Source organism: Rhynchophorus ferrugineus, unplaced genomic scaffold (genome assembly GCF_030347505.1).
Source record: "Rhynchophorus ferrugineus isolate W39M unplaced genomic scaffold, kcgeb_rfMv2 rfM2, whole genome shotgun sequence".
In the NCBI taxonomy this organism is placed as follows: Eukaryota; Metazoa; Arthropoda; class Insecta; order Coleoptera; family Curculionidae; genus Rhynchophorus; species Rhynchophorus ferrugineus.
Window position 1 is genome coordinate 15,745,239 of NW_027472581.1, and position 27,902 is coordinate 15,773,140.

General features: G+C 35.5%; 2 protein-coding genes across 6 annotated transcripts in view; both read left to right on the forward strand.

The window, feature by feature from the left end:
- LOC143189964 (uncharacterized) overlaps positions 1 to 8,765 on the forward strand; it is a 400,785-nt gene extending 392,020 nt beyond the window's left edge. For 3 of the 4 annotated variants that reach the window (XM_076393986.1, XM_076393984.1, XM_076393987.1), the window contains 4 exons: positions 290 to 4,964; positions 5,021 to 5,187; positions 5,688 to 5,902; positions 6,770 to 8,560. In XM_076393986.1, coding sequence (XP_076250101.1) covers positions 290 to 4,964; positions 5,021 to 5,187; positions 5,688 to 5,902; positions 6,770 to 7,194 — 5,482 coding nt within the window. In that variant the 3' untranslated portion in view covers positions 7,195 to 8,560. Of the gene's footprint in view, positions 1 to 289; positions 4,965 to 5,020; positions 5,188 to 5,687; positions 5,903 to 6,769 lie in introns of all 4 variants that reach the window. The other variant, XM_076393988.1, reaches the window with a different exon arrangement.
- A 451-nt stretch (positions 8,766 to 9,216) lies between these two features.
- LOC143189967 (E3 ubiquitin-protein ligase RNF19A) overlaps positions 9,217 to 27,902 on the forward strand; it is a 115,626-nt gene continuing 96,940 nt past the window's right edge. Inside the window, exon 1 of one of the 2 annotated variants that reach the window (XM_076393993.1) lies at positions 9,217 to 9,571. The gene's annotated coding sequence lies outside the window, so the exon portion shown is untranslated. The remainder of the gene's footprint in view (positions 9,572 to 27,902) is intronic. The other variant, XM_076393992.1, reaches the window with a different exon arrangement.

A 27,902-nucleotide genomic window follows, 5' to 3' on the forward strand; every position in this document is an offset into this window, starting at 1 on the left:
TTAATAATCCAGGTGAAATATGATAAATTTCAGAGGCCTGTTTAGGATCATTCGATTGGAATACGTTAGCTAAATGTTCTGCGTATAATTCAGCTTTTTCATCGTTGCGTGGAACCCATTGATTAAAATCATTTTTAATAGGCGGTATTCTATTAATTGGTTTAATCTCTTTTAATGTCAGAATAGCTTCTTTTGCAGCAGACCGAATTTCAATCAGCTAAGAGTTTTATTAACGATTCAAAAACATTTCTCGTAATTTTATAATCTATTTGAATATTCCTTCTTCCAGGTCACAGTCGCGGGAGCAGACCTCAGTCCAGAGATCGCCGTCGGTTTCGAGGCCCCCGTCGCACCCCGGCCAATACCAGGACGTCCCGAGACAGTACCACGGCGGCTACACGCCGGAAAGACAGAACGCGGCGCCCTCTCCCCAGCAACTAGGCTTCATGTTCACCAGGCCTCAGTCGCGAGAGACCCCAACGCACCAATACCAACCTCACATCGTTACCACGTCGCCGTACCACCTTCTTCAATCGGAGACTCCCCAGGTGTCGCGGGCGCCCTCCAGAGAATCGGTCCCGGCGCAGAGTTACCAGCAGGCGTACCAGGCGGCGTCACAGTACCCGTATCCGCCGAGATCCTATCAGCAACCGCAGCCGAAGAGCACGACCACGTACACGTCGACGCAGTCCTACCAGACCGCTTCCCCGCAAGGCGCTTACTATAAACAGAAATCATATCCGACGGCTACTCCGGTGATATCGTCCCAGCCACCGATGTACCACGGCGAGAATCGCGCTCTAAGCGCGAACGTTCAGCAAGGGTACCAGAACTCGACGGCCAGCACGGAGCAGACCTATCGAAGGACCCACAATCTTCCACCCATCGCCGAGTTATCGAACTATCATTCCAGTAGAAATATTAAGGATCCCAACAAAGTGACGCTTCCACGGGCGAGACTGCCGTCGTCCAGTTCCTATTCGCACGTTACTTCGTCCGCTCCCGTTCAGCAATCCGCGTCCAAACGGGACGTGTACTCGAGCGGTACTTCCAGCGCGACTTACAATCACTACCGGGTGCCGGTCAGTCAGCATACGAAACAACAGATCCCGTCGCAGGTGAGCTCGCAGGCCGGATACTCCTACAGCAACGTGATAATGACGTTAGCCAACACCTCCCATTACGCCACCACCTCTAGCCAACAGGCCACCGCGTCGGGGTACTACAACCGGCCGAAAGCGGAGGTTCCCGCCATGCCTAGGCGTCAAACTGATAACTATAACCGGGCCAACGTGATCAACGAACCCTCCACGGTCATCAAACAGAAACGGGAGAGTCCGCTGGATCTGTCGGTGAAGACGGTCCGGACCTCGGCCGATTCTACGGAGGAAGGGGAGACTTCGACAGGCGGCGGGAAACACGGTCAAAACAAAGTTGCAACGGGATCTCTCTCGAGTCACGACTATCCCACGCTGGATATCAACACTATCCAGAGGAATCTCACCAACAGGTCGCAGTCGGCCACCGTGACGGCTCCGAAAGTGGAGTTTCAGCCCAACTTCAACTTGCCCAGGCACTCGGGGTGGCCGTCGACCAAGACCGTGGAGGAACCTCCTCTGCGGAAGACCGTGTACGAGCAATCGACCGACTTCAGGCCGGATTTCCGACAGGCGGCCTACAAGGAACCGATCAAGACACATTATCAAAACGGGCACGTCCCCGCGGCTCTGCACGCGTTGACGAAGAGTACGGCGGTTCGAACCGATTACAGTCCCAAAATCATGTCCGTGAGTCCGTACGAACACCGGGAGATGCCGTCGATGAAGAGACCCGCCGATGTCCCTCCACAGGTCATTCCCAACAAGATCCCGAAGGTGGAGAACTGGAGGCAATCCATCGATTTCCAGATCGAGCAGAAACTCTCCGAATACACGCAGCAACATATGCTTGGGCAACAGCACCATCAACAAACGACGGTCTCAACGCCGATCAGCGTCATTTCGCAGATATGTTCTGAACCGAAATATCAACTTCCTCAGCCATACAGTAAACAAACATCTGCCGTAAGACCTATACAGATACCAACTGGCGAATCGGGATCAACCAACCATCAGTATTCCACTAATTCTGCCAAGGGTTCATCTCATATGTACCTTAATCAAGCCGGCAGGTCAAGCCATAACGCGCTGATACCGACGACGAGTCGTCAACCAAGCGCCGGTGCAGTGGATAAAAGAGTGTTGAACCTTCTACGAAACAGCATCGAAGTCAAAGAACAAAAGAAGCTCGAACAGCAGAAGTCCCACGAGGTGGTCGCTCAGAGATCGGACGTGCAACAACCTAGTACGGACGTGAAGGCACCGTTCCAACCAAAACCGGGCATCGACAGGAACAACGTCAGTCCGGTCCCTCCGACCAGCGTGCAGGAAATCAAGGAACTAGCCGCGACCGCCAACAACGTCATGAACGGAAGCTCATCGGAGATCACCTATCTGGAGACGTTCTTGGAGATCCGGGTTCGTACCAAAGGAGAGTTGAAACAGCTGCACAGCGAGAACAATAATTCCTCCAGCGATGCCATCATCCAGGTGGTGATCGATCCGATGAAATCGCCTCAAAAACCCACCATACAACACGTTTCCAGTTCGTCCAGCACCACCAGCGGCAGCACGAGCCCTCCGAAGCTACTGAAAGAACGCCAGCCAGCTGTAGCGCCAAGAAAAAGACTGTTCAGTCGGACGGAAGACGATAGTACAAAGAACGGCGTACCAACAAGAGACAAATCCGGATTGCGTAGTTCCTCCGAGACATCCATCTTCGATTTTCCAGATTCGGACGACGATAACGAGATGCCCGTCCTGGAAAGACAATCGTTGGGGGCCATGCGGCGAGATCGGAGGAACTCGTTGAAACCGACCGGTTCCGCGACAAACATCTTCGAAGTCGAAACGAAGACCGAACCGGAGTCGCCACCGGAGTCTCAAGAGGAGGATATTTTCGGTTCCATCTGCGATACGTTCGTGGAACAGATGAAGAAGACCCCCATAAAACGGGTCAAGCGAAGAAGAATGGAGGAAACCGACTGTGACGTTCAGATCAAGAAGGAAGAGCCGTCGGAGATGGTCACGATCAAAACTGAACCGGATCCCGAACCCGTTGATAAAAGTTCGGAAAGTATCGATGAGGGCAAGACCAAATGTGAGCCAGAAAGCGAGGAGAAAGTCCCCGAAGTCCTCCAGGAAAACGAAAGGACGCCAATTACTACCGACACGGTGAAAACGGATACCGATTCGGACAGCGAGATTAAAAAGGATGATCGAATAGCGATAAGAAACAAACGAAGAGTCCGGCGAAAAGTACTCAGTTCGAGTGATAGCAGCGACAACGAAGAAGAGGACGAGGAAACGGAAGAGAAGAAGCCAGATTTGAAAGAACTGGAAGCTAAATTAGAAGAGGCGAATAGGAGCTTGAACGAGACTAAGTTGGTAGAGGATCCTATCGAGCAAACGGCGGAAGTAAAAACCGAAAACGTCCTGCAAGGCGACGCTAAAGTCACCGAAGAAAACACCGAACAGCGGCGCACCTCAACCGACTCCATATCGATGGTTCGACCGGCGACAAAGCCCCTCTTCGGCGATGGTTCAGACTTTTATCCGGGCTGGGAAGAAGAAGTGTATAATTACAAGAAATCCTTGCGAATGCCACCCAGTCTTATACAGGTAACTCGGCCTCCGACCGCAATGCGGTTATCCACTTCTCTTCCCGACTTGGATCCTTGTCCGCAGTCTCCGACACCATCGGTAATGACAGACGTCGAGAAGGAATCAGCGTTGAAGAGGAGCTTTAAAAAGTTCAAGTCGGAGCCGATAGACAGCGATAGCGAGAGCACCAGCAGCTTTAATCTGTTCGGTAAAAAAACAAACTATGATTCGGAAGGATCGTCGTCCGTCAGGAGTCTTCCCAACACCAAGCAGGAAAACCAATCTATACTCGACCGTTTGCTGGAGAAGTGTGGCGGGAAGAAGAAACGGAAATCGAAGAGGAAAGAGGACCACAGTCCAAAACTCATCCCCAAGGCGGATAATCCCGTCGAACTTCTTCCTACGCCCACTCCTGGTCTAGAACCCTCTGAGAAATCTCCAGAGAAATCCAAGGGACTCACGGTTCCCGTTATCAACGCCAAATCGGCGGTACTACCATTCCGTAAGGACACAGTGAACACCTTCAAGGATGCGTTCATCAACAGCGGCAGTAGCATTCTAGGAGTTCACGATAAGTTCACCACCATAGTTCTAACGTCCAGAACGCGTAAAGAGACCCGAGCCATGAAACAACGAGCAACGATCAAAGAAGTCTTCGGCGAGGACCGACCCGCATCGGCTCCTCCGGTAACCTGCGTGAACGACGTGGAGATTAAGAACGACCTACAGAACCTGGAACCCTTCTCGAAGACCCTGGAAGAGATCCTCATAAAGAAGGAGACTGAGACCATCACTCCACCCAAAACCAACGTGGACATTAAACGGATAATGAAAGAGAAACTAAACAACACCGATAACACGAATTTGCTGAAGGATCTGGCCAACCGCAAAATCAAAGAGGAGATATTGGAGGACGATGATGACGAAGATGAAAATAAGAGACTGATCGAGTTCATCAAAAGAGATAGCGATGCTCGATCTGAAACTGCTTCGTTAGATGGTGACGATAGTAGCATTTCTGGCAAAAGACGAAGCAAACTAGGTAAGATCCGACGGAAATTTAGCTCGGGCTTCGACTACATCAGGAAGAAGAAGAAGGCGAAGAAAGAAGAGCCAGATATGGGTAGTGTTGAACGTAAGAAACGAGTAGTGGCAAAAACTCCAGAATCAATTGATGATATTCAAAAGGAAATAAAGAGCTGGGTCTTGAATAAGGGTATTGGAGAAACTCATCTTCACAGAGCAGCACGACTGGGCTATGCTGTAAGTTATGCTTGTTTTTGCTGAATCTTTTTTATTAATCCTGATTTTATTTTTAGGATATCACGGCATACTGTTTGGAAAAAATGGATTGTCCACCTTCTCCCAGAGATAATGCTGGATATACCCCACTTCACGAAGCTAGTGTAAAGGGCCATTTAGATATAGCCAAACTATTGCTACGATATGGTGCCAACGTACATGAATCTGCGCAAGGTGGGATAAGGTGAGGAATCAATTAGAAAATTAATATTGAATATTATGTGTTTGATAATATTTACTTTAAAAAATATTGTTCAGTCAACTTTTTAATCTATTAATAATGTCTATGATTATTTCAAAAATTATATTAAATGTTAATGAAGAAGTAAAATAAAAATAAAAAGTCCTGATATATTGCATTAGTCATATATCTGGTAATAATTAATCCATAGTCCATAGAACATTATGCTAATCAATGACATTTACTCAATCATATGTAATTGTGCTTTGAAGCTTGAGATTTCAGAAGATAATCAGTAAATTAGATAAATAAGTAAATCACAAAACTAGAAAAAAACCACCACTAAAGTAGCGTTTTGTTTGTTGTATAATAAAAGTGGACTAGGATTTTTATGATATTAAAGCAAATTATGTTAATAACGGTGTAAATTTACCTACCAAGAATACTATAGTTATAGGTGAAATACAAAATAACTTTAATTAACCATGTATTTATAATTTTAGGCCTCTCCATGAAGCAGTTGAAAGCGGTTTTGTGGAAATTGTACGGTTGCTGTTGTCTTACGGAGCCGATCCTGCCCTAGCTACATACGCTGGCGTGACTCCTCTTTCTCTAGCGACCGATGATGCCACCAAAAAATTACTAAAAAGCCATCTGACCGACAAATCGGGGGAAAACGGAGGCCCGTGGCAATTTAATGGTCCGGCATCTTGTTTCGGTGTGTATAGTACGCTTTTAAGGTTAATTTAAACTAAAGATAACTAGTATTTTGATTATAACTCCCGAAATATTTTTACTTGAATCAAAGATGTCGAATCAAGTACGTGGGATAGTGCCTAACATTGATTTTTGAATAATAATGAAATAAAAATTACTCCAAATAATATGTAATTTAGTTGTAGATAAATTTGCACTTGAAAAAATATTGAGATTATAAGTCGATTTTTACTAATTTTGTGTTAATAAAAACTAATATGTAATAAAAAATTCTTCATTAATTTACACATTTCCGTGCATGTTGAGGTAACAAAATGTACTCTTTAAAAAATCAAAATATTTATACCAATTACAGCAAATATGATAAAATAAAATATTTTTTTAATAAAATAAAGTTATCACTTTCTAACTCTATCACTCCTTAACTTCAAAAAGCTAGATTTGTATTTTGACAGTTGTGCCAATACCGAAACGCGAATTTCCCCACGCAGATACGCACACAAAAACAAAAAATATTTTATACCAATTAATTACAATTACAATATTAATACCAATTTTATACCAGCAAATATGATAAAATTAAATAGAATTAAAAAATATATTACTTACTTCATAAGTTTATCACTTTTTAACTTCAAACAGCTAGTATTATTTGTATTTTGATAGTTAACAGGTGTGCCAATATCGAAACACGAATTTCTCCCACATAGACACGGCATAAAATATGAAATTATATTAGAAAAATTCTTTATACGATGATTTTTTAAATCAGCGGATGAAAATATCTGAAAATATGCTATTCTTAGCCCCAAAATACATATTCCGTTGAAATATATGCCCAATACCAATGTTAAACATTAATTTTCAGATCCGGAGCAATCGGGTTACGATATCCTGGACGAAGTTCCTAAGACCGATTCTGATCCGGAAATTGAGGACATCGAGGTCGACATGTCGGAAACGCTGCCGCCTAATCTGTACACCTTACGTGGAGAACCGCCCACCGAACGCTGGGTTCTGCTGCAAGACCTTTCCAACCAGCTGAAGATCAAATCGCGGGATGCTCTCTTGCGTCAGATCGCGCCTCCCAGCATACCGAACGCCCCCGTTAACTACAAGAGCGTGTTGCGCGAATTAAAAATGACTGATTTTCTCGAACAGGCTCACTGTTGCCAGTTTCTCAACATGGGCGAGAAGATAAACACGCGAGCGACAAAGATAGCGTTAGTGAAGTACACCGATAAGGTGAAGGAACTGTTGGGTATCGAGACGACTGTGATCACCGCCAGGTGACGCTCGACCTCGCCTTCGTGTATTTGTACATAATTTTTTTGGTGATATTTAATTTTTTTAACGGCGTTCGTGTGTCCGGACAGCGAGTGTTCTTGTGATGTTACTACGATGTACATTATTTCCTTTTGTATTTACTGCGATGCAATTATTTGGTGCCCAACAAAATGAATTTGTTGATATTGTTTTATTTAGTTACCAGCTCTTGTAGGAAATGTTTTAGTTAATTAGCGAAATGTTATGTTTAAGTGCAATTTTTATTTTTTACAATATAAGTGAATACATGGGAGAAGGGCAATCGAATTCCAGAATTAATAATTAAATTATGTAATTATATAACACATGTATTGTGTTAAGAGATGAAATTATTGTTATTTGGTGAGAACAATAGTACTATATAATTCTTGGAACATAAATTACAAAATATAACTCATCAATCTATCAATTAAGGTTTTGTTTTAATTTTTTATTGAATTTTATTCCATGGTTTTATTAATTTTTTGATTGTTTACACAAATATTCAAAAAACAAATTGGTATATAAGAATGTTTAAAATATACAATAGTAGAAATTTCTATTTATGTGTGACGATGTCGTACAAATGTGCATCAGTATATCTAAGCATTATTACTTTTTTCTTAGAAATTCTCAAATACATCGAGTAACCTAGTAATATTTGTTTTAAAATTATCCCACAAGTTTTTGGTGAAGATACAATATTTAGTGAACATGAACAAGTGTTAAGTTTTAAAGAACAAGTAAGTAGTTTAGAAAAGCAACTGAACGTTCAAAATAAAAACTAGATGCTATAGAGAATATTTTCATTCGATATACTTACATCCGCAGTTGCACATAAGTATTAATTCAACATATCGAGTGTTTTATGTTAATTTTTTTAAGTAAATTTGTAATATCAATGTTTACAGGGTGACAAATTTATTTAATTTAATTTTTAAAATTATGGTTTATAAAAATAATGTTTAATTTTGACCCTTTTCCTAGCAATTTACTATTCAGTATATAGTATTACCTTTAATAATATTTTTTCATGCTCAGGGAACATATAAATAATTTTTTGTATCTTTTAGCCGATAAGTTTATTTTGGAAAGCTTGTATGATGGACGGCAACACCGACATAAAGTTCTGCAACAAACTCAAAAGTGAAATCAAAGTCCTATTATGAGAAAACAAATGAATATTTTTAACAAATTGAGACTAGGGTAGTTTTACAGAAAATGCTATTTTTTTGTTTATAGCTTTTTATCTAAGTAGACAGAGGAATCATGTATATTGATGTATTTATTTTTTACTTCTGCCTTTCTGGTGGTTTTGTACAGTTAATATTATCTGTGATTCAATAACTAAAAATGAGAGAATAAATCAATTGAAGTTGAGGCAAAGTGCAATGCTTCAAAATTATAAGAAAAAAAGAAAAGTTGTGATTTTGCCGATTCGTGCTATTATTATCAGTGTTTGTAGGATAAATATATTTAATTTATGACTAATTTTTCACATTTTTAATGTTTTTTTTCCTTTTGTTTCATATAAAATATGTGGACGATCGATATATAAATTGTTTTTTTTCCTTTCCCGTAGCTACCCTTTTTGTTAACTCTTAACAAAGAAGACAAGTTTTTTAAATATGGGTATAATCTAACCAATTTTATTCAAATATTTAATTTAAGAATAATTTAAATGATAATTAAGCAACTAGAATGCATTTGGTTATGTTACTGGGTAACTTTCTAATACAATAGACTATTAATATATTTCAGAAATACTATACTGTTCTAAAAAACATATTCAATTTTATATGTTAGGCAACCAGTAAAACACAAGCTGACAAATTTATACCGAATTTTATTTTATGTTAACTAACTAATACTGCATGTTGCAATATATATTATATTTGTTCCAAAAATAAAGTATTTAATATTTGATGTGTAATTGTTAAAGCTATTTCTTATCTGTCAAATGAAGTGCCAGATTTTAAACGTCAAAATGATCCCCCACCACCTAACGTCACTTTCTCTCCGTATCTTCTCGGGAGGGCTTGCGAGAAGCCTGCCTTGATATTTTGTAGAAAATCTGCGAAGTGGCAGTTACGGTATCATTTTCAATTTAACTTATCGGTCGATTTGGACTCCTTATTCAAATAAATCGTCTCTGTACGGGTTGTTTAACTGCGTCGTGTTGTGGATCGCCGTACGATAGTGTCAGTTGGTGCCCAGGAATCTGACAGTTGTGGGTTTTTAGGAAGGCAAGTTTTTTTCTATTTTACATTTTTTATGGTTCGACATGAAACAGTGACAGTGTGCGGACAATATTCCAATTGTGTATTATATTGATAGCCTAAAATTGTACTGATATTTTTAAATAGTGTGTTTATTTTGGTTTTTATAATGGGAAATACCGTAGTGTATGCATTGCAGTCTATTTTTATGTTGTAAGCAGCGTTTTATGAATTCGAGATTTCGCCAGTAAGAATGCCAACAGAATTGTTAATAAGCATTAAGTTTTATTTGTTAATTTTTATTTTTGATCTGTGTACTAGTAGCAGTTTGTTTTTTGTGTTTTAGTAGGGAATTTTCAGTTGAATTGTTTCGGACATAATAAGTTTCTCATTTGTTTGTAACATAATAATTTTAATTAAATCATTGTAGCAATTTTTTGAATAGAAATACTAACAACCTAATACCGTTTAATGTTATGTGATGTGTCATTGTTTGAAATGGGCGACTAGGTTGGTAATGTTTTTACAAACATGAATTTTAAGTACTAAGGCTAATTGTGGCTATGTAATATTAATAAATCATTTAATATATTTAAGATAAAAATTAGCTATAAAACTGATGAGAAAACTAATAAATTTGATTACAAGACAGATACGTATTTGGTGATAGGGATTAACTTGTTTGATGTCTCATAAACGTGATGATAAAACTATTTTTAAATCATTTATTTTTCATTGCCTGCCAACTGAAAATCAAACACATAATCTTCCAGACTACGTTCAATAAACAAACTTTATTAGATATTGTATATTACACTACAGCTTGGATATCATATCGTGTTATTGTTTGAGATAACCTTAAGTTTATCAGGCTCAGTCTTTTTTATTATTATCTACCCATATGTGGTGTTGAGCTCGATATATTTTTCTGGCAAAGTGGTTGTTTTATTTCTTTCTACATAAACAGTTAGAAATTGTTTCAAGATTAGTGTTTCCTATCATTCTGCAAAAGCAATAAACGACATATTTTTGCTGGGTTTTGTTTTATCTATACATTTATTTTAACGTTTATATTAAGTATATGTTGTTTATATGCACCATTTAATATATAAGCATGTTGAATGGTTTCGTAATGGTTTACTTTTGTGGTCTACGCACGTATGTTTTAAGTGTGCCAATTTTTGTTTTAGATGACGTGATTTTTTGACCAATATTAAATATTATACTTATTTGTTATTTATTTATATGGATGTGTGTTATGTTTGGAGCGTCCCAAACAAAATTGTCTATAATTGTGATATATTACGGCTTTCGTAGAAAACTGTTTGAGGTTTCTGATTTAATATCGATTTTTTTGAAAAAATTTGAATTTGATGGTATAAATTTTATAAAATATACATTGAATTTAAGAGTGGTTTTATGTGGTGTAGCGACCTCATTTACCCTAAAGTGGTATAAAAATATGGCTGGTAAAACTAATCCAATAAATAAGCAAACATTTCCATAATTCGGGCTAGATTATTAATACTATGTATAGGTAAACTATTTCCAATTTTATTTAAAAGGACAACGAAAAAGAGAAAGCTTTATTGTCATCGAGTTTTGAAATGTTTAAAAGAAAGTCCTATGATGAAATATCAACTCTGATTAGTGGGTGTACGTACGCACCTCTAATATTTGCAACCAGATATTATTTAATACTGAGTGTTCTTTTTTAGGTGTTGTTAAATTGGTACTCTGTTCTCTGGCCTTATTCTCCCTTATTTATATTTAATAATACGAATATAAGAATAATTATGTGATGCATTAGAAAATATTTTGTGTTAAAAAATATTTAACTACATTATAACAATCTCTAAAAATCTAAACAAATTGTGGTTTGATGATGATTATTTGTTATAAGAATATTTGTTATTTATTAAATAAATATTTGCAACAACAGTTGAATAAATAATTCTAATAATGAAGTTAATTAATATTACTATTGATGATTTTATATTCACTTATCTATGATTAAATTGTAGAAAGCCCAGCTTTTCTGCCAAATACATTGCATAATTTCACTGCCTTTGAGTCTTTTTGTTAGGTCAATATTGTCTATGAAGGTCAGTGTCTCTGATCTCAATATTTTGTTCCGGAATCTTGGGATGCTTGGGTATTGATCTTGTCGACAAATCCTTGGTGTATTCGTCTAAAGTTAGATGAACAATTTTGAAAATGATAACATCAAATTAAGCCGAATTTCAATATATGATGGTATATTTTAAGTTTTTCTCAATTTTTTTTTTGAGAGAAGTTTTTCTTTACCTAAATGACCAATATATAATGTAGTATTAATATTCTACCTGCTAGTCTTGTCAATTAAATATTGATGTAGTTGTTATTTATGGTACTTAGATTTTGATAAAAGGGTCTGGGCTATACCTGTCCTATTTCCTTATTAGCTAGAGAATTGTTTACTTTTCTGACCGGTAATATATTGTCTAAATGACGAATAATGTTCTACCGTCATAATCACTGTCAGTAAGTAAAAACACAAAGCTACAATACCTTGCATCAATGTCATGCTACGTTCTTTATGTGGCGACAGTTTTAGCATTGCAATTTAATTTATTCGATATATTTTAAGCGATTAAAGTAACCGATAAATTTCCGCGTTTGTGTATTCCTGTTAAACCTAATTTATGACCGATATAATTCTTTTAATTAATAAAATTACAACCGATATGGTTGTTTTTAATATTCCGACGTTCCACTCCCCGTCGCTTCGATTATATGTTGAAGTCTTTGGATAGTTATTGCCTTTACGTTAATTTTTATCATTACTTGTCCAACTGGCTTTCTTCCCCTATGTTAAAATTAATTAGGTTCAAACAGATGGTTTTACAGCAGCAAAAAGAAATCGAATTAGCTTCATTTTCACTGTATAATTTTTTGTGGAATATTGGTCGAGACAAATAGTTTTTTTTCGATTTTATGATAGTCTAGGCTGTATTGATTCTTAGTTGGCATCCGAAACCTTTTTCTAGCTATACCCACCAAATTGACTAATAAAATCGAGATTAAGGCTTGAGATGTTTACCAGAAGCGACGCCAATAGACACAGATGAAGAGATAAAGTAGAGAGAAACAGTACCTGCTTTGTTTTTTGTTTTAACCTCAAGAAGAAAAAAACTTTTATACTAAATACAAATAAGCTAAGTTATGAAATTGATAGGGATAAAAACAAGCGTTTTTGTTTAAAAACTATTTTATTTTAATGAAAAATACCTTAATTTCTTATAATATCCAGTGCCAATATATAGTATTAGTGATGCGATATAACACCTCATCCATGAAGAAACGTCCAAAAGAATGCACGTGATTGTGGTTCTGTCTGGACAGCATTCAGTCGCAGTAGAATGATTTTAGTATCGTTTTTATCATATTGTTCATGAGTTTATCTTTGATGATTTCTAAATTGCACATTTTTTACCAACCTTTACGTGGTATAACAATTCCTATTGTTGCCCTTGGTGGTTACCCTCTGTAGCATGACGTTTTGAATGGATTTTTCTGACTAGGTTTGTTTTTTAAAGCATGGTTGTTTTCTAATTCCGATAGTTCTAGGCTAGAGTTTTATGGAGAAGTACATACAGTAGAGATGCGGAACAATTGGCAATCCAAAGTCAATCTGTTTTCTATAATACGCTTTACACTATTGAAATATTTACCATTGTTTTGATAATCACATTTAATAATCTACCTTTCCGAATATATGTTATGTGTTCTATATAAACATATTTTGAAATGATAAAACTGTTTCATATCACCCGAACACTAGGAACAATATGTATACAGTATGGTGTCAGGGAAGGTTGTGTAAATATTTATAGATTGAACAAACAGCTGAGTTGTTACGAGTGAAGATCTCGAAAGAAGCAAAAGTTGACAAATAACTAAATTTCTCGCAGATGAACGTTATTAAATTAACATTTTGTCTCGACGGGCAAGTCGAATGCGGTCTAAATACCAATGATTCCGACGTTATTGAAATTTAAACATTTTTTAGAACAAAATGGTTAACTAATGAAATTTATACAGATGGCACACATTTCGAGCGACAGTGTAACTGTTGTATATCACAATAACTGAGAATGTTACCTATAAATATCTTTGACATACTTTTACAAATAAATAAAAATTACATAATAATAAAGAGAACAATTGGTTTGACCATTAGTCATTATAATAGTGTAATAAAGAAATCTGACAAAGCAATATTTTATCATTGTAAATAATGAATATTACGAATATTATCTGTACTATTAAATACAATTATACATGATATTTCCACCTGACGTTGTATTTAAAGGCTTTGACCCGATGACAAATAGATTAGCCCTAAAAATAAATAAACCAGTTTTAATTATTTTCACAGTGATAAAGTAGCTATTTAAAACTAGTCTATATTAAAGTTTTCAAGTTTTAAAGTATTTAAAGATTTTTTATTTTGAACCACAGGCTTTTATTCTGAACTTTTGATTTTCTCTGAATGTTAATTCCAGAATTATTATCTAATTTACACTAGTTAACAGGGGTTTGACACAAAACGGTATATTTTTATTAATATATTATAACTAACCGTAGCCGACTAACCTACAATTTGATTTCACAATAATTTTAAAACTAGAACCACTAGTAGTTCTGTATGAATATTTCATGTTTTAATTCACACTGCTGTTTTTTTTTTGTAAATACACTTCAATGCATTTCACAAGATCAAATGATTTAATTCATTTGAAGCTGCCTGCTATTCGACTGTTTTCCTGAGTCTCTGTCTATATAATCATATTCTGATAGTATTTGAGTGCTTCTATGACACCCCTTAAGACTTTGTTTTGAAAAATGTGTAGTTTATTTATAATATTATATATATATATATATATATATATATATATATATATATATATATAGAAACGAATATTGAAATGTAAAAACCATTAGTGGTAAAATCCAGTATAAGTGGGTTTGTGCCCCAAAAAAATTAAATGGAGATTTGCGGGTTTATTGCTCGGTGGATGGAGGTAAGACGAAATAAAACAGTAGTGGTTTATATGATGTGACCGTTATTTATTGACGTTATAAAATATTAAGAATATAGAAAAGATAAAAGGGAGCGCCGCAGTGTTACCTGAAGAGGACGCTTGGACAGTCGATGGTGGCGTCACTTTTATAACAGGTCAATTGAAAAGTCCCTAGCCTGACACATAGATGGCTCTACTAGAATTAAATCCATATGTTTTTCAACCATAAATGATTGATATGCTAAGTTTAGACATGGTGAAATGAGTACCGAAGACGGTGAACGCAGTGGATGCCAAAAAGAGGTTGTTACCGACGAAAACATTAAAAAAATTTTAAAAATTATTTTGAATGACCGTAAATTGAAACTGAATGAAATAGCAGACACTCTAATTCACGAATATTTGGGTATGAGAAAGCTCTGTGCGAAGTGGGTGCCGCGCGAGCTCACTTTTAACCAAAAACAAGCGTAATAAACCCTAGTTTTTGCGTCTATAGGTGACAATGGATGAAACATGGCTCCATAATTTACTCCGAAGTCCAATCGACAGTCATCCGTGTGGACTGCACACGATGAATCCGCTCCAAAGCGTGGGAAGACGCAACAGTCGGCTGGCAAGGATGTATTTTGGGATGCGCATGGAAAAATATTCATTAACTACCTTGAAAAAGGAAGGACCATCAACAGCGACTATTACATAGCGTTATTGGACCGTTTGAAGGACGAAATCGCCGAAAAACGATCGCATTTGAAGAAAAATAAAGTGCTGCTTCAGCAAGACAATGCACCGTGTCAAAAATCCATGAATTTGGCGTCGAATTGCTTCCTCATCCACCGTATTCTCCAGATCTGGTCCCCCCAGCGATTATTTCCTGTTCTCAGATCTCAAAGGAATGCTCGCTGGGAAGAAATTTTCGTCGAATGAAGAGATGCTCGCCGAAACTGAGGCCTGTTTTGAAGCAAAGGACAAACCGTACTACAAAAATGGTATCGAAAAGTTGTAGGGTCGCTATAATCAGTGTATCACCCTTGAAGGGAATTATGTTGAATAAAAAAACCAATTTTGCCAAAAAAATGTGTTTTACTATGGTAGGCCGGGGACTTTTCAATTGACTTGTTATTTTGTACTTGTTGAATTCTATTGGTTTGCTTGATGAATATTATATCGAAGTCTTTATAAGTCAATATATCTGGTCTTTTCAAATTGCCACTACTTAAATTAGCTTGTGTTTAATCCAATCTAGTATCCATTGGAATTTTTGCAGCTAGTTTGGCTGCAATCATTTGTTTATCTGATTTTAATAACTCTCATCTATTACTCTTTGAGATTTTGATGTTATGAATTTCTGATCACCGAACTCTGATGATGTTGATACACTTACGTAAAGAACATAGAGTCATGTTTATCTGTACTTTTACTTTCACAGGGTCAGCTATGCCTAAACTATAATGAACTTGGTATTAGAATTGATTCCAATTTGCAAAATTAAGATAAGAATTTAATGGATACTCACCTGGATGGAATGTTTTCATCTATCCTCATCTGTCTAATCAGATTAATAGTGTTATAATAGCTTTTTTAATATTATTCACAAATTGGCGATTTTTCCATTACTACTTACCATTTATAATCAAAATATGGATAGTACAAGAACAAATAAACTATAAACAACAGAATTCTTAACCTTTCAAAAAAAAAATCCCCTACCAGTACCGGGAACAAATTCGAAATGACTTGTAGTACATTGGATTCTACCTCTCGAAGACCGGTTGCGATTCTCCAAAAATCGGCACCACTGTAAAATTCGACATGCCTCAAGGTCACTACGGGGAAAAGAAGAAAAAATATGTTACAAAAATACAAAAATCACTAATATGTCACGATCGTGTTTAAGTCTTTTTACATCTAATAGTGTTTTAATGACTTTTTCTGCAGTTTGTTCATTTATGGAAGTACTTACTGAATGGTTTTAGTGCAATTTTTGAAGAGTTTTTTGATAGACAACGGTCGATACATACATATGGTGCTAGTTTTATTGCATTCACCGCTTTTTTAGTTGATACTAACCTTCAAAAGAAAGCTGTTAAATAAAATTTTATGATATTCTGCTAATAAGTTTGTCAGTTGTTGTGCTAAGAGTGTCACTATTTTTGCTATTTTCAAAACGATGGATCAAAAACAATTTCGCGTTTTAATTTTACGCTGCTTCTTGACGGGAAAAATACCGTTCAAACGAATCAATGGCTTGAAAAGTGTTATACGGACTCCGCTACGTTAGAAACAACAATAAGAGTTGAGCGGCTCTTGACGGAGATACGTTGATGAATAAAGCCAATTTTGAACAAAAAAACGCGTTTTCTTTGTTATGTCCGGGACTTTTCAGCCCACATGTTAATTGAAACGATTGCATAAAAATATGATTTTATCGCTGCACGTTCCTTACGACGGCACAGTTGCTGCTCGCCACGAATACTGAACGCGTTGCATTTTTAATTGGAAACAAAAGTAAAAGCACCGCAGCTAACACACGTACGCACGCATCGTGGAACTTGTGATTCCGAGAGGATCCCTGTACGTGTTGGCGATACGCGAACTGACCAGTTACGAAATCCGCCGTTAGCATTCAGTCCGAGGCGAATTCGAGTTTTCTCGTCGCTTCCTAATTAAATTTAATCTGCCGCCTCATTTTCGTAATGCCGATGGGAACCTCGTGCAGGCGCCTACTGTTTGCACGGCTGTTGCGATTTTTAATGTTAAAACGAATAAAATTTCGATTGTTTTACTATTTGGATCGTGTGAAGGGAGCGCGATGCAGGTCCGAGATAAAATAAGTAATCTTCAGTATTCTCATGTTCTCTTTTTTATTTTTTTAACCGACTTCGAAAAAGGAGGAGGTTCTATGACCAATTTTCGAAATTCGTTTTTTATTAGAAAGAGTGCACTTTCGAGGTGGTCCCGTTGGAACTAAATCAGGATCTGTTGGGGAGGAGGGGAAAACTTCCAATGGCACGTACAATGTTTTCACATATCTTTTATTTATAATAATCAGATATTTGTGTATTATAATGTTACGGTTGAGCTCATGTGACTGAAAATTGGAAGTCATTCATTGCAAAAGCCATTTAGCCAAAAGCTTTTTAAGCACAAACTATAACATATTTGACGTCGTAAAAATATTGTACACAACTGCTTCTATCGAGTAATGGTTAAAGCGTTTAGTTTCACGTTGACTAGGTAGCGGACCCGGGAGTCTAAAGCGGAGTCTTAATTGCAATCATTGTTTCTTTATTCCTATTTTTCCTCATACGAGCTGCACCTCTACTTGGTCTACTCATTGTAATATTAAATAAGACAACTACGCATTTTATTGAGTAAATATCTTACTCTAAAAGGAGAAAAATAAAGTATTTTTAACAAAAAAAATTGAACCGACTTCAAAAAATAAATATTGCAAATAAGTAAAGTTCGAATCTCTCATTTACTATCGATACTCGACATATCGATATTTTTTCGGCATCCCTAACCAGACTGCGTCTCTCTAAGGCAATGGCATGTATGGTAAGTTATTTCCTCTATTCCTGAGAATTCCCAAATTCTCTATTCCCTTGAAGGTATAAAATACTGGTTAGATCTATGTACGTATGGGGTCCAAGTTTATGAACGTCAATTCACATCTAGAATCAGGCATTCCGATTCTTCATAAATATGTTCATTGTGAGGTTCCTCTTTGATACCTTCCAACCCCTTTATAAGATCACTATTACTCTTAACGCACAGCATAGGTAGTCCAACTACAATAGTCCCAGTCGTAGCCCAGGGTATCAGTAATTCACAATATATCCAACTCTCAATCTAAAGCAACATCAGTCAAAGATCATTCGGTTCTAGCTGACCATCCAGGACAACGAAAGAAAACGCGTCTCTCTCTTTTTCCTTTAATGTTTCTGGACTCACCTGGACATTAACCTAACTGATTAGTTACATTATTTATAAGTAGAAAGTAGCCTGTTTCCGTTTAAGAATTAACGTACATTCGCACTTCGCGACAATTCGCATATTACACATTTTTCACTACAACTCTTAATAAAAATATTTTTAGCTAGTGGATTCTAAGATTAAAGACCGTTAGTCATGGTATTCGTCTAATTTACATTACAAAGAAACAGCTATTTTTCACTTACACGTTGCGCGTAAAATTGTGCCACTCAAACGATGCCTTAAAACTTTAGCAGAATTAGGTAAAATATAACTAATCAATAGTTTTGACGTAATCTTGATCTAACCTTTTCCACTCACCTTGTGTGTCATTTTTTGATCGTTCAACATTGTTGCTTGTTTACTTTTGACACACAGCACCCCGACAATATTCAATAATATTCAAATAATAACACTTCCTTCACCCAACTGCCTGGGTCTTAAAAATATCTGATCTTTTCTTAAATCATGATAGTAATTTTTAAATAAGTACATATTATTATGTAGAGAAATGTCAAAATTATCGAATATTTGCAGACTATTATTATTTGAACAGTTTAGCTGAAGTTTCTACTTATCAATATTCGAGACTTGTTGCTGTTCTGAGTCCTTCAGTTCTACGACAAGTACATCTGAACTCCCATCTTGAACTGTGCATTTGATTCATCAGCTACTATATTCGAGCCCGAAGCTAATAAGACCTATTGAGACTTTCTATAAAATAATATATTCAGTGTTATTTATTAATATATTCATTTGAAATATTTATATATGTATGTATATATATATATATATATATATATATATATATATATATATATATATATATATATATATATATATATATATATATATAATATATAGAAATGGTATGATAGGACTTTTAAATAAGTCAGCTTCGATCGCTTTTTAATTGCGAAAAGTGTATCACAAGTCTCATTGTTGTAGTAAAACATAATGTGGTTGTTATTTTTATAATTCATTTGTTTTATCACTTGTTGACCACGAACAACTGCATTTATTGGTCTATACTGACAAATCTCTTTCGATATAGTTGTATCATTATTTATACGTTAACATCAACAATAATTGTCAATCTAATAAATTACCTTCTGACTCCGTACGAATTTATTATATAATCAATTCAAATATATAGCAGTGACACGGGAGAACTGTCAAAACGTCGCAATGTTTCCGCATCAACTCTGAGTTTTAGTACATTTTGGTTCTGACTTACAAGAAAATTCTAATCTAAACAAAATAATTGAACAAATATTTTATTAAATATAATTAACATCATAGTACATCAAATGCATTTATTATCGAACAACTTACAACTACAATTAATTTTACAACCGCAATAATTTATAGGTTAGAGTTGTTTTATTATATATACATTGAACTGTTTTCCGTACTACTATCGGTAGGGTTCTAGGCGCGTTTTTGTATATAGTGGTATCCCCTGAAGGCCTAATCCACATAGTTAACAATTGTATATCTAAGTAGTGCATTTTACTTTCATTAGAGAGCATATTTATATTTTACGCTTAGTTCTTGTTTCTTTCGATGCAATGTGTTCTTGTAAAGTCATTATGATATTACTATATTTCTCTTTAGTTTGTTCTATACTATCTGTATACATATTTCTTGATAAAACTACCTTTAATCACTGCATTCTCCTTAATGCATTTGCCATATCCGCAAAACAGTTAGTGTTATTTCTCTCCTCATACATGTTAACCAAACATTCATGTATATTTTGAACAACACACATGCTCATAAAGCTTTCACAGTCTAGCATACAATTCCCTACAACTAAAATATATTAATTATATACTGACCTTTAGTGGTTTCCTCTTTCATCACCCTGTCTTGGTAATTGTCATCATTGAATCATAAATCAACATTCATGAGGTTTTATTCAATCACTCTCACTTTCAGAAACAATAATCAAGTGAATAACTAAGCTGTTTATTTCCAATCTATCAAAAACTTGCTCAAGATTCTACCATTTGTCAATTTCTTCTTCAATGTGTCTGATCGAACTCACACAAATCCAAGATGCTATTTTCAACAATGCGTCTTTCCATAAATCCAGACAGTTCTAGTTTGAATATCCTCCTCGATCTGAATATGTATTAAAATAATACTTTGCAACACCTCGTATCAACTCAATTGGATTAAAAATGCAGTGATAGGGAAGAAGACATAATACTTTGTGGCCATAACATTCAGTAATCTGATCTACTATGTATCTTTTCTTAGGCTTATTTCTAAAAAAGTAAATTACTAAAATGCAATTAAATATTTAATTTACATTTATCAAGTAACAGCATGAAGAACTATATGTCTGCAATGAATAAATGTTATGACTAACAAAACCTAATCGATAGTTATTCCAACATTTACCTTTTTCTATCAGCTTTCATTTGTCTTAAAATATTTATTATCATCTTGCCATAAGCAACCCAATGTACCATTCTGAAATATTCATGTCTCATTTAAACATATAAATTCATATATTTCTTCCTTGATTTTGTTATATGTTTTAAAAATTGTATTCTTTTAAAAGCAATCTCTGGAAGTTCCATTGAACCCCTTCGTGGGTTATCTTTACACCACTTAAATCCTATATTATCCAACAATGTATGAATGAATGTTCTACATCTCTCAAATAGCTGTATATCTTTTAGATGTTTATGGATACTTTCCAGACTAACACTTTTCTCTGAAATAATTGTATTAAATTATGTTTGGATTGAAAAACTACTTACTGTTTTATACTGTTTTGTATATTTGATCTCTGAAACACCAAGCTGATCTTGATTTGTCACCGGCTTCGCATAAACACGGTTTCTTTTTGGCGAATTTAAGGTTATATTGTTTTTTATTTTTTGAAATATGTTAGTGACTGTGTCCCTAGTAATATACAGTGCAGCTGCAAGACGCAAAAAATAGTTCAATAAAAACCGCGGTAATTTCAAATTTATTAAAACAAAGAGTTAAAACAACGTTTGCCGGTTTGTAACCCCTAATTATAATATTTTGAAGAATTCTAACAGCATTCTATCTCTTTTTAAATAGAATAAAATGACAAGAATAATATTGTCTGACTGTAAAACGAATTTAGAACTTTAGACAGACACATATTGACACTCGTGTTACTGCTATTTTGAATTGACCATAGATAAAAATTATGTATACAATAATCGATAATATATTTCGCTCTAAACGGAAGTGTGTTTGATAATATGGATTATCTCATTAAACGCTTATACTATATATTATAAAATATTTTACGAAACGTGATGATAAAACTATTTTATATAATGGATACTTATTTAATAGATAGCATATGGTAGTTTTTGAATAATATGGTGCTTACTTTTTATCAATTTATTTAAACAAGTTTTATATGAATTAACTATAATGTCTGTACACAATCAAGTCTTTATGACGCTAAATCTAACCTCTTCAGTTTTGTTTCCGCTAAAATGTACAATATCTTCTTCAATTTATTAGAATTATTCTTAATATATTTAATTTCTGATATAGTTTTTCATTTATTATGTCAAGATAAATATAAAGTTATAGTAGTATAAGTTCTTGCATGTATTCCGATCATTTTTTCACTTTAAAAAGGTATTTATTGGGAAAAATTGGTACAATAAGTATTGATTAAAATATGTTCCATGAAACCATGTCGAAAGAACGATGTTGCTTTAGCAGATATCCAATTATAGATCCATATTTAATGTCTTCAGCCTTTCGAAACCGTGTGCTAGCCTAGCTGCATCCATTTGAAGAGATTTGAAGAACCAGAATACACTGATTGAGGCAGAACGTTCCATTTTGAGTCTGTTGCTCGCTGTTACTAGTAATTTTTTAACCAACTTCGAAAAAGGAGGAGGTTCTCGGTTGATCGGCTGTTTTTTTTTTCCAAAATGTATATTCATCGATTTCTCCGTCAATTATGGACCGATTTTCAAAATCGGTCCATAATTGTTATTCGAAAGAGTACACTTCCGAGGTGGTCCCATTAGAACCAAGTGAGTATCTAATGGAGGAAAGGGGGGAAATCGAACGAAACCCTTAAATTTCAAAGACATGTACAAAGTTTTCACATATTTTCTATCTAAAATAATTAGATATTTGGGTATAATGTTATTGCTGAACTGATATGACGAAAAATCGGAAGTAGTTCAGTAGTGTAAAAGCCCTTCAGTTTGCTTTTTAAGCACTAACCATATCATTTGAAAAGTTGTAGAAATATTGTAGGCAACTACTTTTATGGTGTAATGGTTAGAGCGTTCAGCTCTTACGTGGAGGTCACGATTTCGATGCAGCAACTTCGATGCAGTGTACTTCTACTAGTTAGCAGATTCCGAGTCCTGAGGCGTTCCTTATTTTAATCATCGTTTCTTTACTGTTATTTTTTCTCATAAGGGCTTTTAATTGGGCTGTCCAATGTAATACTTAATGAAATAATTGCGTAATCGTAATGAAATAATGCGTAAGTTCGATTATTTTTTACATTTTAGTGAGTTCCTTATTTATTTTTTGTAGTCGGTTCAATTTTTTTGTTAAAAATATTTTTGAAATCAGACGTCGTCCAGTTTATTTAATATCTGCAGCGTCAGTTTCATTCAGATTCAGATTTAGCAGAACTATATAAAAAATCGAAATTCTGTGACTTTCTTACTCACAACAAAAGCTATCATTATGCTTCAACAATGTTAGTTTCACGTTTCTCCGTCCAGTCTTTGGTCTAAAATTAAAAATATTCCTCACTCATTTAAATTCTCTTATTTTTGAACACCAATAGGTTTTTAAGTAAAAATAATATATATTATTTTATATATTATTCCAATATATGTGTAAACATGGCTCAACCTAACTCACATTGTTGACTTCTCAACTGTAAAATATAAATCATCCAGATTCTAATTGTGTTCTAAAAATATTTTCCTAAATATATTTGATAATAAGATTTTTTTAAATATATTTTAAAGTCTCCTTTTACCAACTATGGGTTTATCTGGACTGGGCCTAAAGTTTAACGTGGGCTCCGAACCACGGCCTTACCCAGCATGGTTACTGGCGTGATGGGAATCATTTTCCTTATCGGATTTTACACTCTTGTCTAGAACAATCACAAATTTTAAACAATCACAAACATACATTTACGACCATGCCCTAGCAGGATTCGAACCCGCGTCTATCGCAACAGTAGGAGGACTATACCACTACGCCACCGAGCCGGCTAATGATATTACTTGATTTATTACTTGATTATTGAAATAAAATGTTTTCATAAAAATACATGAATAAATGAACTAAAATAAAGGAATTATATATCGATTACGCTTTTAACACTACTAAGAATCTGTCATTTATTCGATTAGTAACTGCAGAAACATTGATTATTATTCTAGTTGATTCCTCAAACAAATCACATACTATTTCTTAAATAACATTTTAAGGTTTTAAATAAATTATGTTTTAGTAAGATATGGTAAGATATTCCGTTCTACCAAGATATTAACGGTTCATTTTTACCAGCTGTGAATGTCAATATTTTCTGTGAATACATTTTCTAAATATATTACTTCTGTCGTTGTTAAATTATTTTATCTAGTATCAATATAAGCTTTTTTTAATACACAATAAAATATAAAATTCCTGACATCCTTCAATTTTGCCATAAATCATACTTTTAAATTTATTTATCTATTTTTATTTGCATTTAAATCTGGATATCTTGTACGGACTAATACTATAATAATTGTTTTTCTTATTGTTATGTTCTCAGAATTTATTGCTTTCGGCTAAATGTTTGGTTATTTCCATATTAAAATTTAACTAAAGGCGTGTCGTCGTAATTTTTATCATCGGTCAGAGAAAACCCCCTAAGCCATGATGTTGTCACCGCCATGTTTGGTTGGTTAGTTAGTTAGTTACCCGGTTAGTCGGATGTCTCGCCTAGTTTATTTAATCCGTTTGACACAATCTGAATTTGTTTCCACCGGCCATAATTCGAATTCACATATCCCGTAAATTTTCAATGTTTTTTTCTTCATTCTTTGGTATATAATTTCTATCAATCCATTTCGGTATGGAATCATGATATGGTTTGCTTTTTCTCCACATTCCTAGTGCATAATCCAATGTTAATAGAAACAGTAATAAAAGCACAATGTAATTTAACTTTTTTCTGTGAACTGGAAAGCACTTAGGCTCCATAACGTATTAAGATATTTTATTCACTGTTATTTTGAATGGACTATTATAACACGTCAATTGAAAAGTCCCCGGCCTAACACATAGATGGAGCTACTAGAATTTGACAGCTGTCGGATCATTAGTTTGTGAATTATAGCATTTTTGAGTGAGTTTGAGTGAAGTAACTTTTGTTATTGTGAAAAAAATGGATAAAAAGAAATTTCGCGTGTTGATAAAATATTACTTGGCAAAAATTGCAAAAACTTGGCTTGATGCCAAGTTTCCGGACACTGCCCCAGGAAAATCAATCATCAAGGATTGGTATGCTAAATTTAGACGCGGTGAAATGAGCATCAAAGGCGGTGAATGCAGCGGACGACCAAAAGAGTTTGTTACCGACGAAAACATTTTAAATATCCACAAAATGATTTTGAATGACCGTAAGTTGAAATTGAATGAAATAGCAGACACTCTATAAAGATATCAACTGAACGTGTACATCATATCATTCACGAATATTTGGGTACGAGAAAGCTCTGTGCAAAGTGGGTCCCACGCGAGCTCACTTTTGACCAAAAACAACGACTAGTTGATGATTCGGAGCAGTGTTTGAAGGTGATCAAGTGTAATAAACCCGAGTTTTAGCGTCGATATGTGACAATGGATGAAACATGGCTCCATCATTTCAGTCCGAAGCCCAATCGACAAGTGGATTGCACACGATGAACCCGCTCCAAAGCGTGGGAAAAAGCAACAGTCGGCTGGCAAGGTTATGGCGTCTGTATTTTGGGATGCGCATGGAATAATTTCCATTGACTACCTTGAAAAAGGAAAGACCATCAACAGCGACGATTAGCGTTATTGGACCGTTTGAAGGACGAAAAGAAAGTGCCTTCACCAAGACAATGCACCGTGTCACAAGTCAAGGGACACGACGGTAAAAATCCATGAATTGGGCTTCGAATTTCTTCCTCATTCACCGTATTCTCCAGATCTGGCCCCAGCGACTATTTCCTGTTCTCAGATCTCAAAAGAATACTCGCTGGGAAGAAATTTTCGTCGAATGAAGAGGTGATCGCCGAAACTGAGGCCTATTTTAAAGCAAAGGACAAATCGTGCTACAAAAATGGTATCGAAAAGTTGGACGGTCGCTATAATCAATATATCACCTTACATAACGAAGATAACATACATAACGATACCAAGGAGTAATTAATTAAATACATGTTGAAAGTTAGAAATGTGTTGAATAGTGAACGCTGTACTGTATATGATAACATTCCAAGTAATTTAAATCGAACAAAGAACAGACAAAGAATCCTGTAAACCATTGCGAAATAAAAGCTCGGCCGTCCACAACTGAATAATTGAATTAGTATGGACCGAGAGGTACCAAAACAAATTTGCACGTAGCGCACGTACCCGTCCGAACAACTAAAAACGTAAAAGTTCCCCCGTGGCTTTTTCCTACACTTACGGCTGACCGTTTCGCTAGTCGAGGCGGCCTTGCCGGGCGAATTTATAGATGGTCGGTCGGATCTATAAATCATCGATATCCTTCATGTCTTTATGGATGGATATATAAACGCGGACGGATCGTCGCTTCCGACGTGTGATAGGTCGGAAATTTACATGGCGATGTTTTGTTCGAGGTGCGTCGATATTAATGAGTTCGAAAGAATTAAACTTCGGTTATGGGACGCGGATTAGCGTTTGCTTGTTGTTATCCTGTCGGAAACCGTTGGAGCTAAATTGTTCAATGACTTACAGTTATAATTGGCTTGATGACTGTAATAAAGGTCAAAAAATCTTGATTTATGCTATTAATATAGGGCAGACAAATTCTAAAATAAATGTTTTGTAAAATTACTAAGATTTGAACAAACGTGATAGAAAAAATTCACCGTATTACGTCAAACACCAATCAGACTTTTTACGAAACATTGACGTCATTTAATTCCGTTTCCTAACCATCATATCCGAATTCCAACATTTGAATGTTTTGGAGCTCTTTGATTTTACCTGGAGTATTTATCTTATAACAGTTAAAAATGGGTTTTGTGCTACCAACGAGAAGGATACATAGAATGGAAAAATTGTAATGGGATTTCTGTATTGTGGGGGTGTAGCTGAAGTAATAATTTTAAAAACAATACTAGAATTTTTATAGAACTAAGTGAAGTGAGCATGTATTCCAGATATACTAACCATGAAATGTGGTATAATATCAATATTAAGTAAAAATACTCTCAGAATAACATTCTAGATAATAACTCTAAAGTGTACCGAATAATAGCACAGTTAAACTATCTGATGTACAAGAAACTAATTATTTGTTATTGGCTTTTTGTAACCTAACCACCTTTTTGTTAAGGGTTTGTCTTTAATTAACATTTTTCATTGTATTTTGAGAATATGTGGTCGTTCAGTAGTAAACAGCCGTGAATCAGTTTTTTTCTGTGTGAAAATGAATCTTTGTTATTTACCTTTTACATGCATTTTATTGAAGAGTTCCTCAAGGTGGTATACTGGGTCTACAACAAAAATTATCACTATGGCTACATACGCAGACTACACGACAGTCACACACACAAACCTACAAACACACCTAAATCAGATACAGACGTGGCCGAAAAGATATGTGTATAAAAGCCAACGAAACAAAATCGTCATACAGCTTTTACGCTCCGTAGAAGAACATGTCCACCAGTCTATATCAATAATTGTCAACTCCTGCAGAGGCAGAGGATGCTAAATATCTTGGTATGCATCTAGATCGATGCCTAACTTGGAAGAAGCACATACTTGCAAAACGGAAACAACCTGCACTCAAACTCTGCCAAATGTATTGGCTTAACGGACGCAAATCCAAGTTATCATTAGATAACAAGATATTATTGTATAAATCTATACTCAAACCTATTTGGTCATATGGAATTCCACTGTGGACAACCGTTAGATAGTTTAATATATCCATCATACAACAGTTCCAAAATAAAGTGTTGCGTACCATTGTCGATGCTCCGTACTATGTTTCAAATGAAATGATACAACGCGATATTCCTCTAGAACCAATAACGAGTGTAATTCAACGTGTTTGTGTGAAGTACTTCAAAACAGTGTCAGTGCATCCCAATGTACTCGCTAATCAGCTAAATATACGAAGTGACAGTGAAGTGCATAGACTAAAACGTCTAACACCATCTGATCTGAT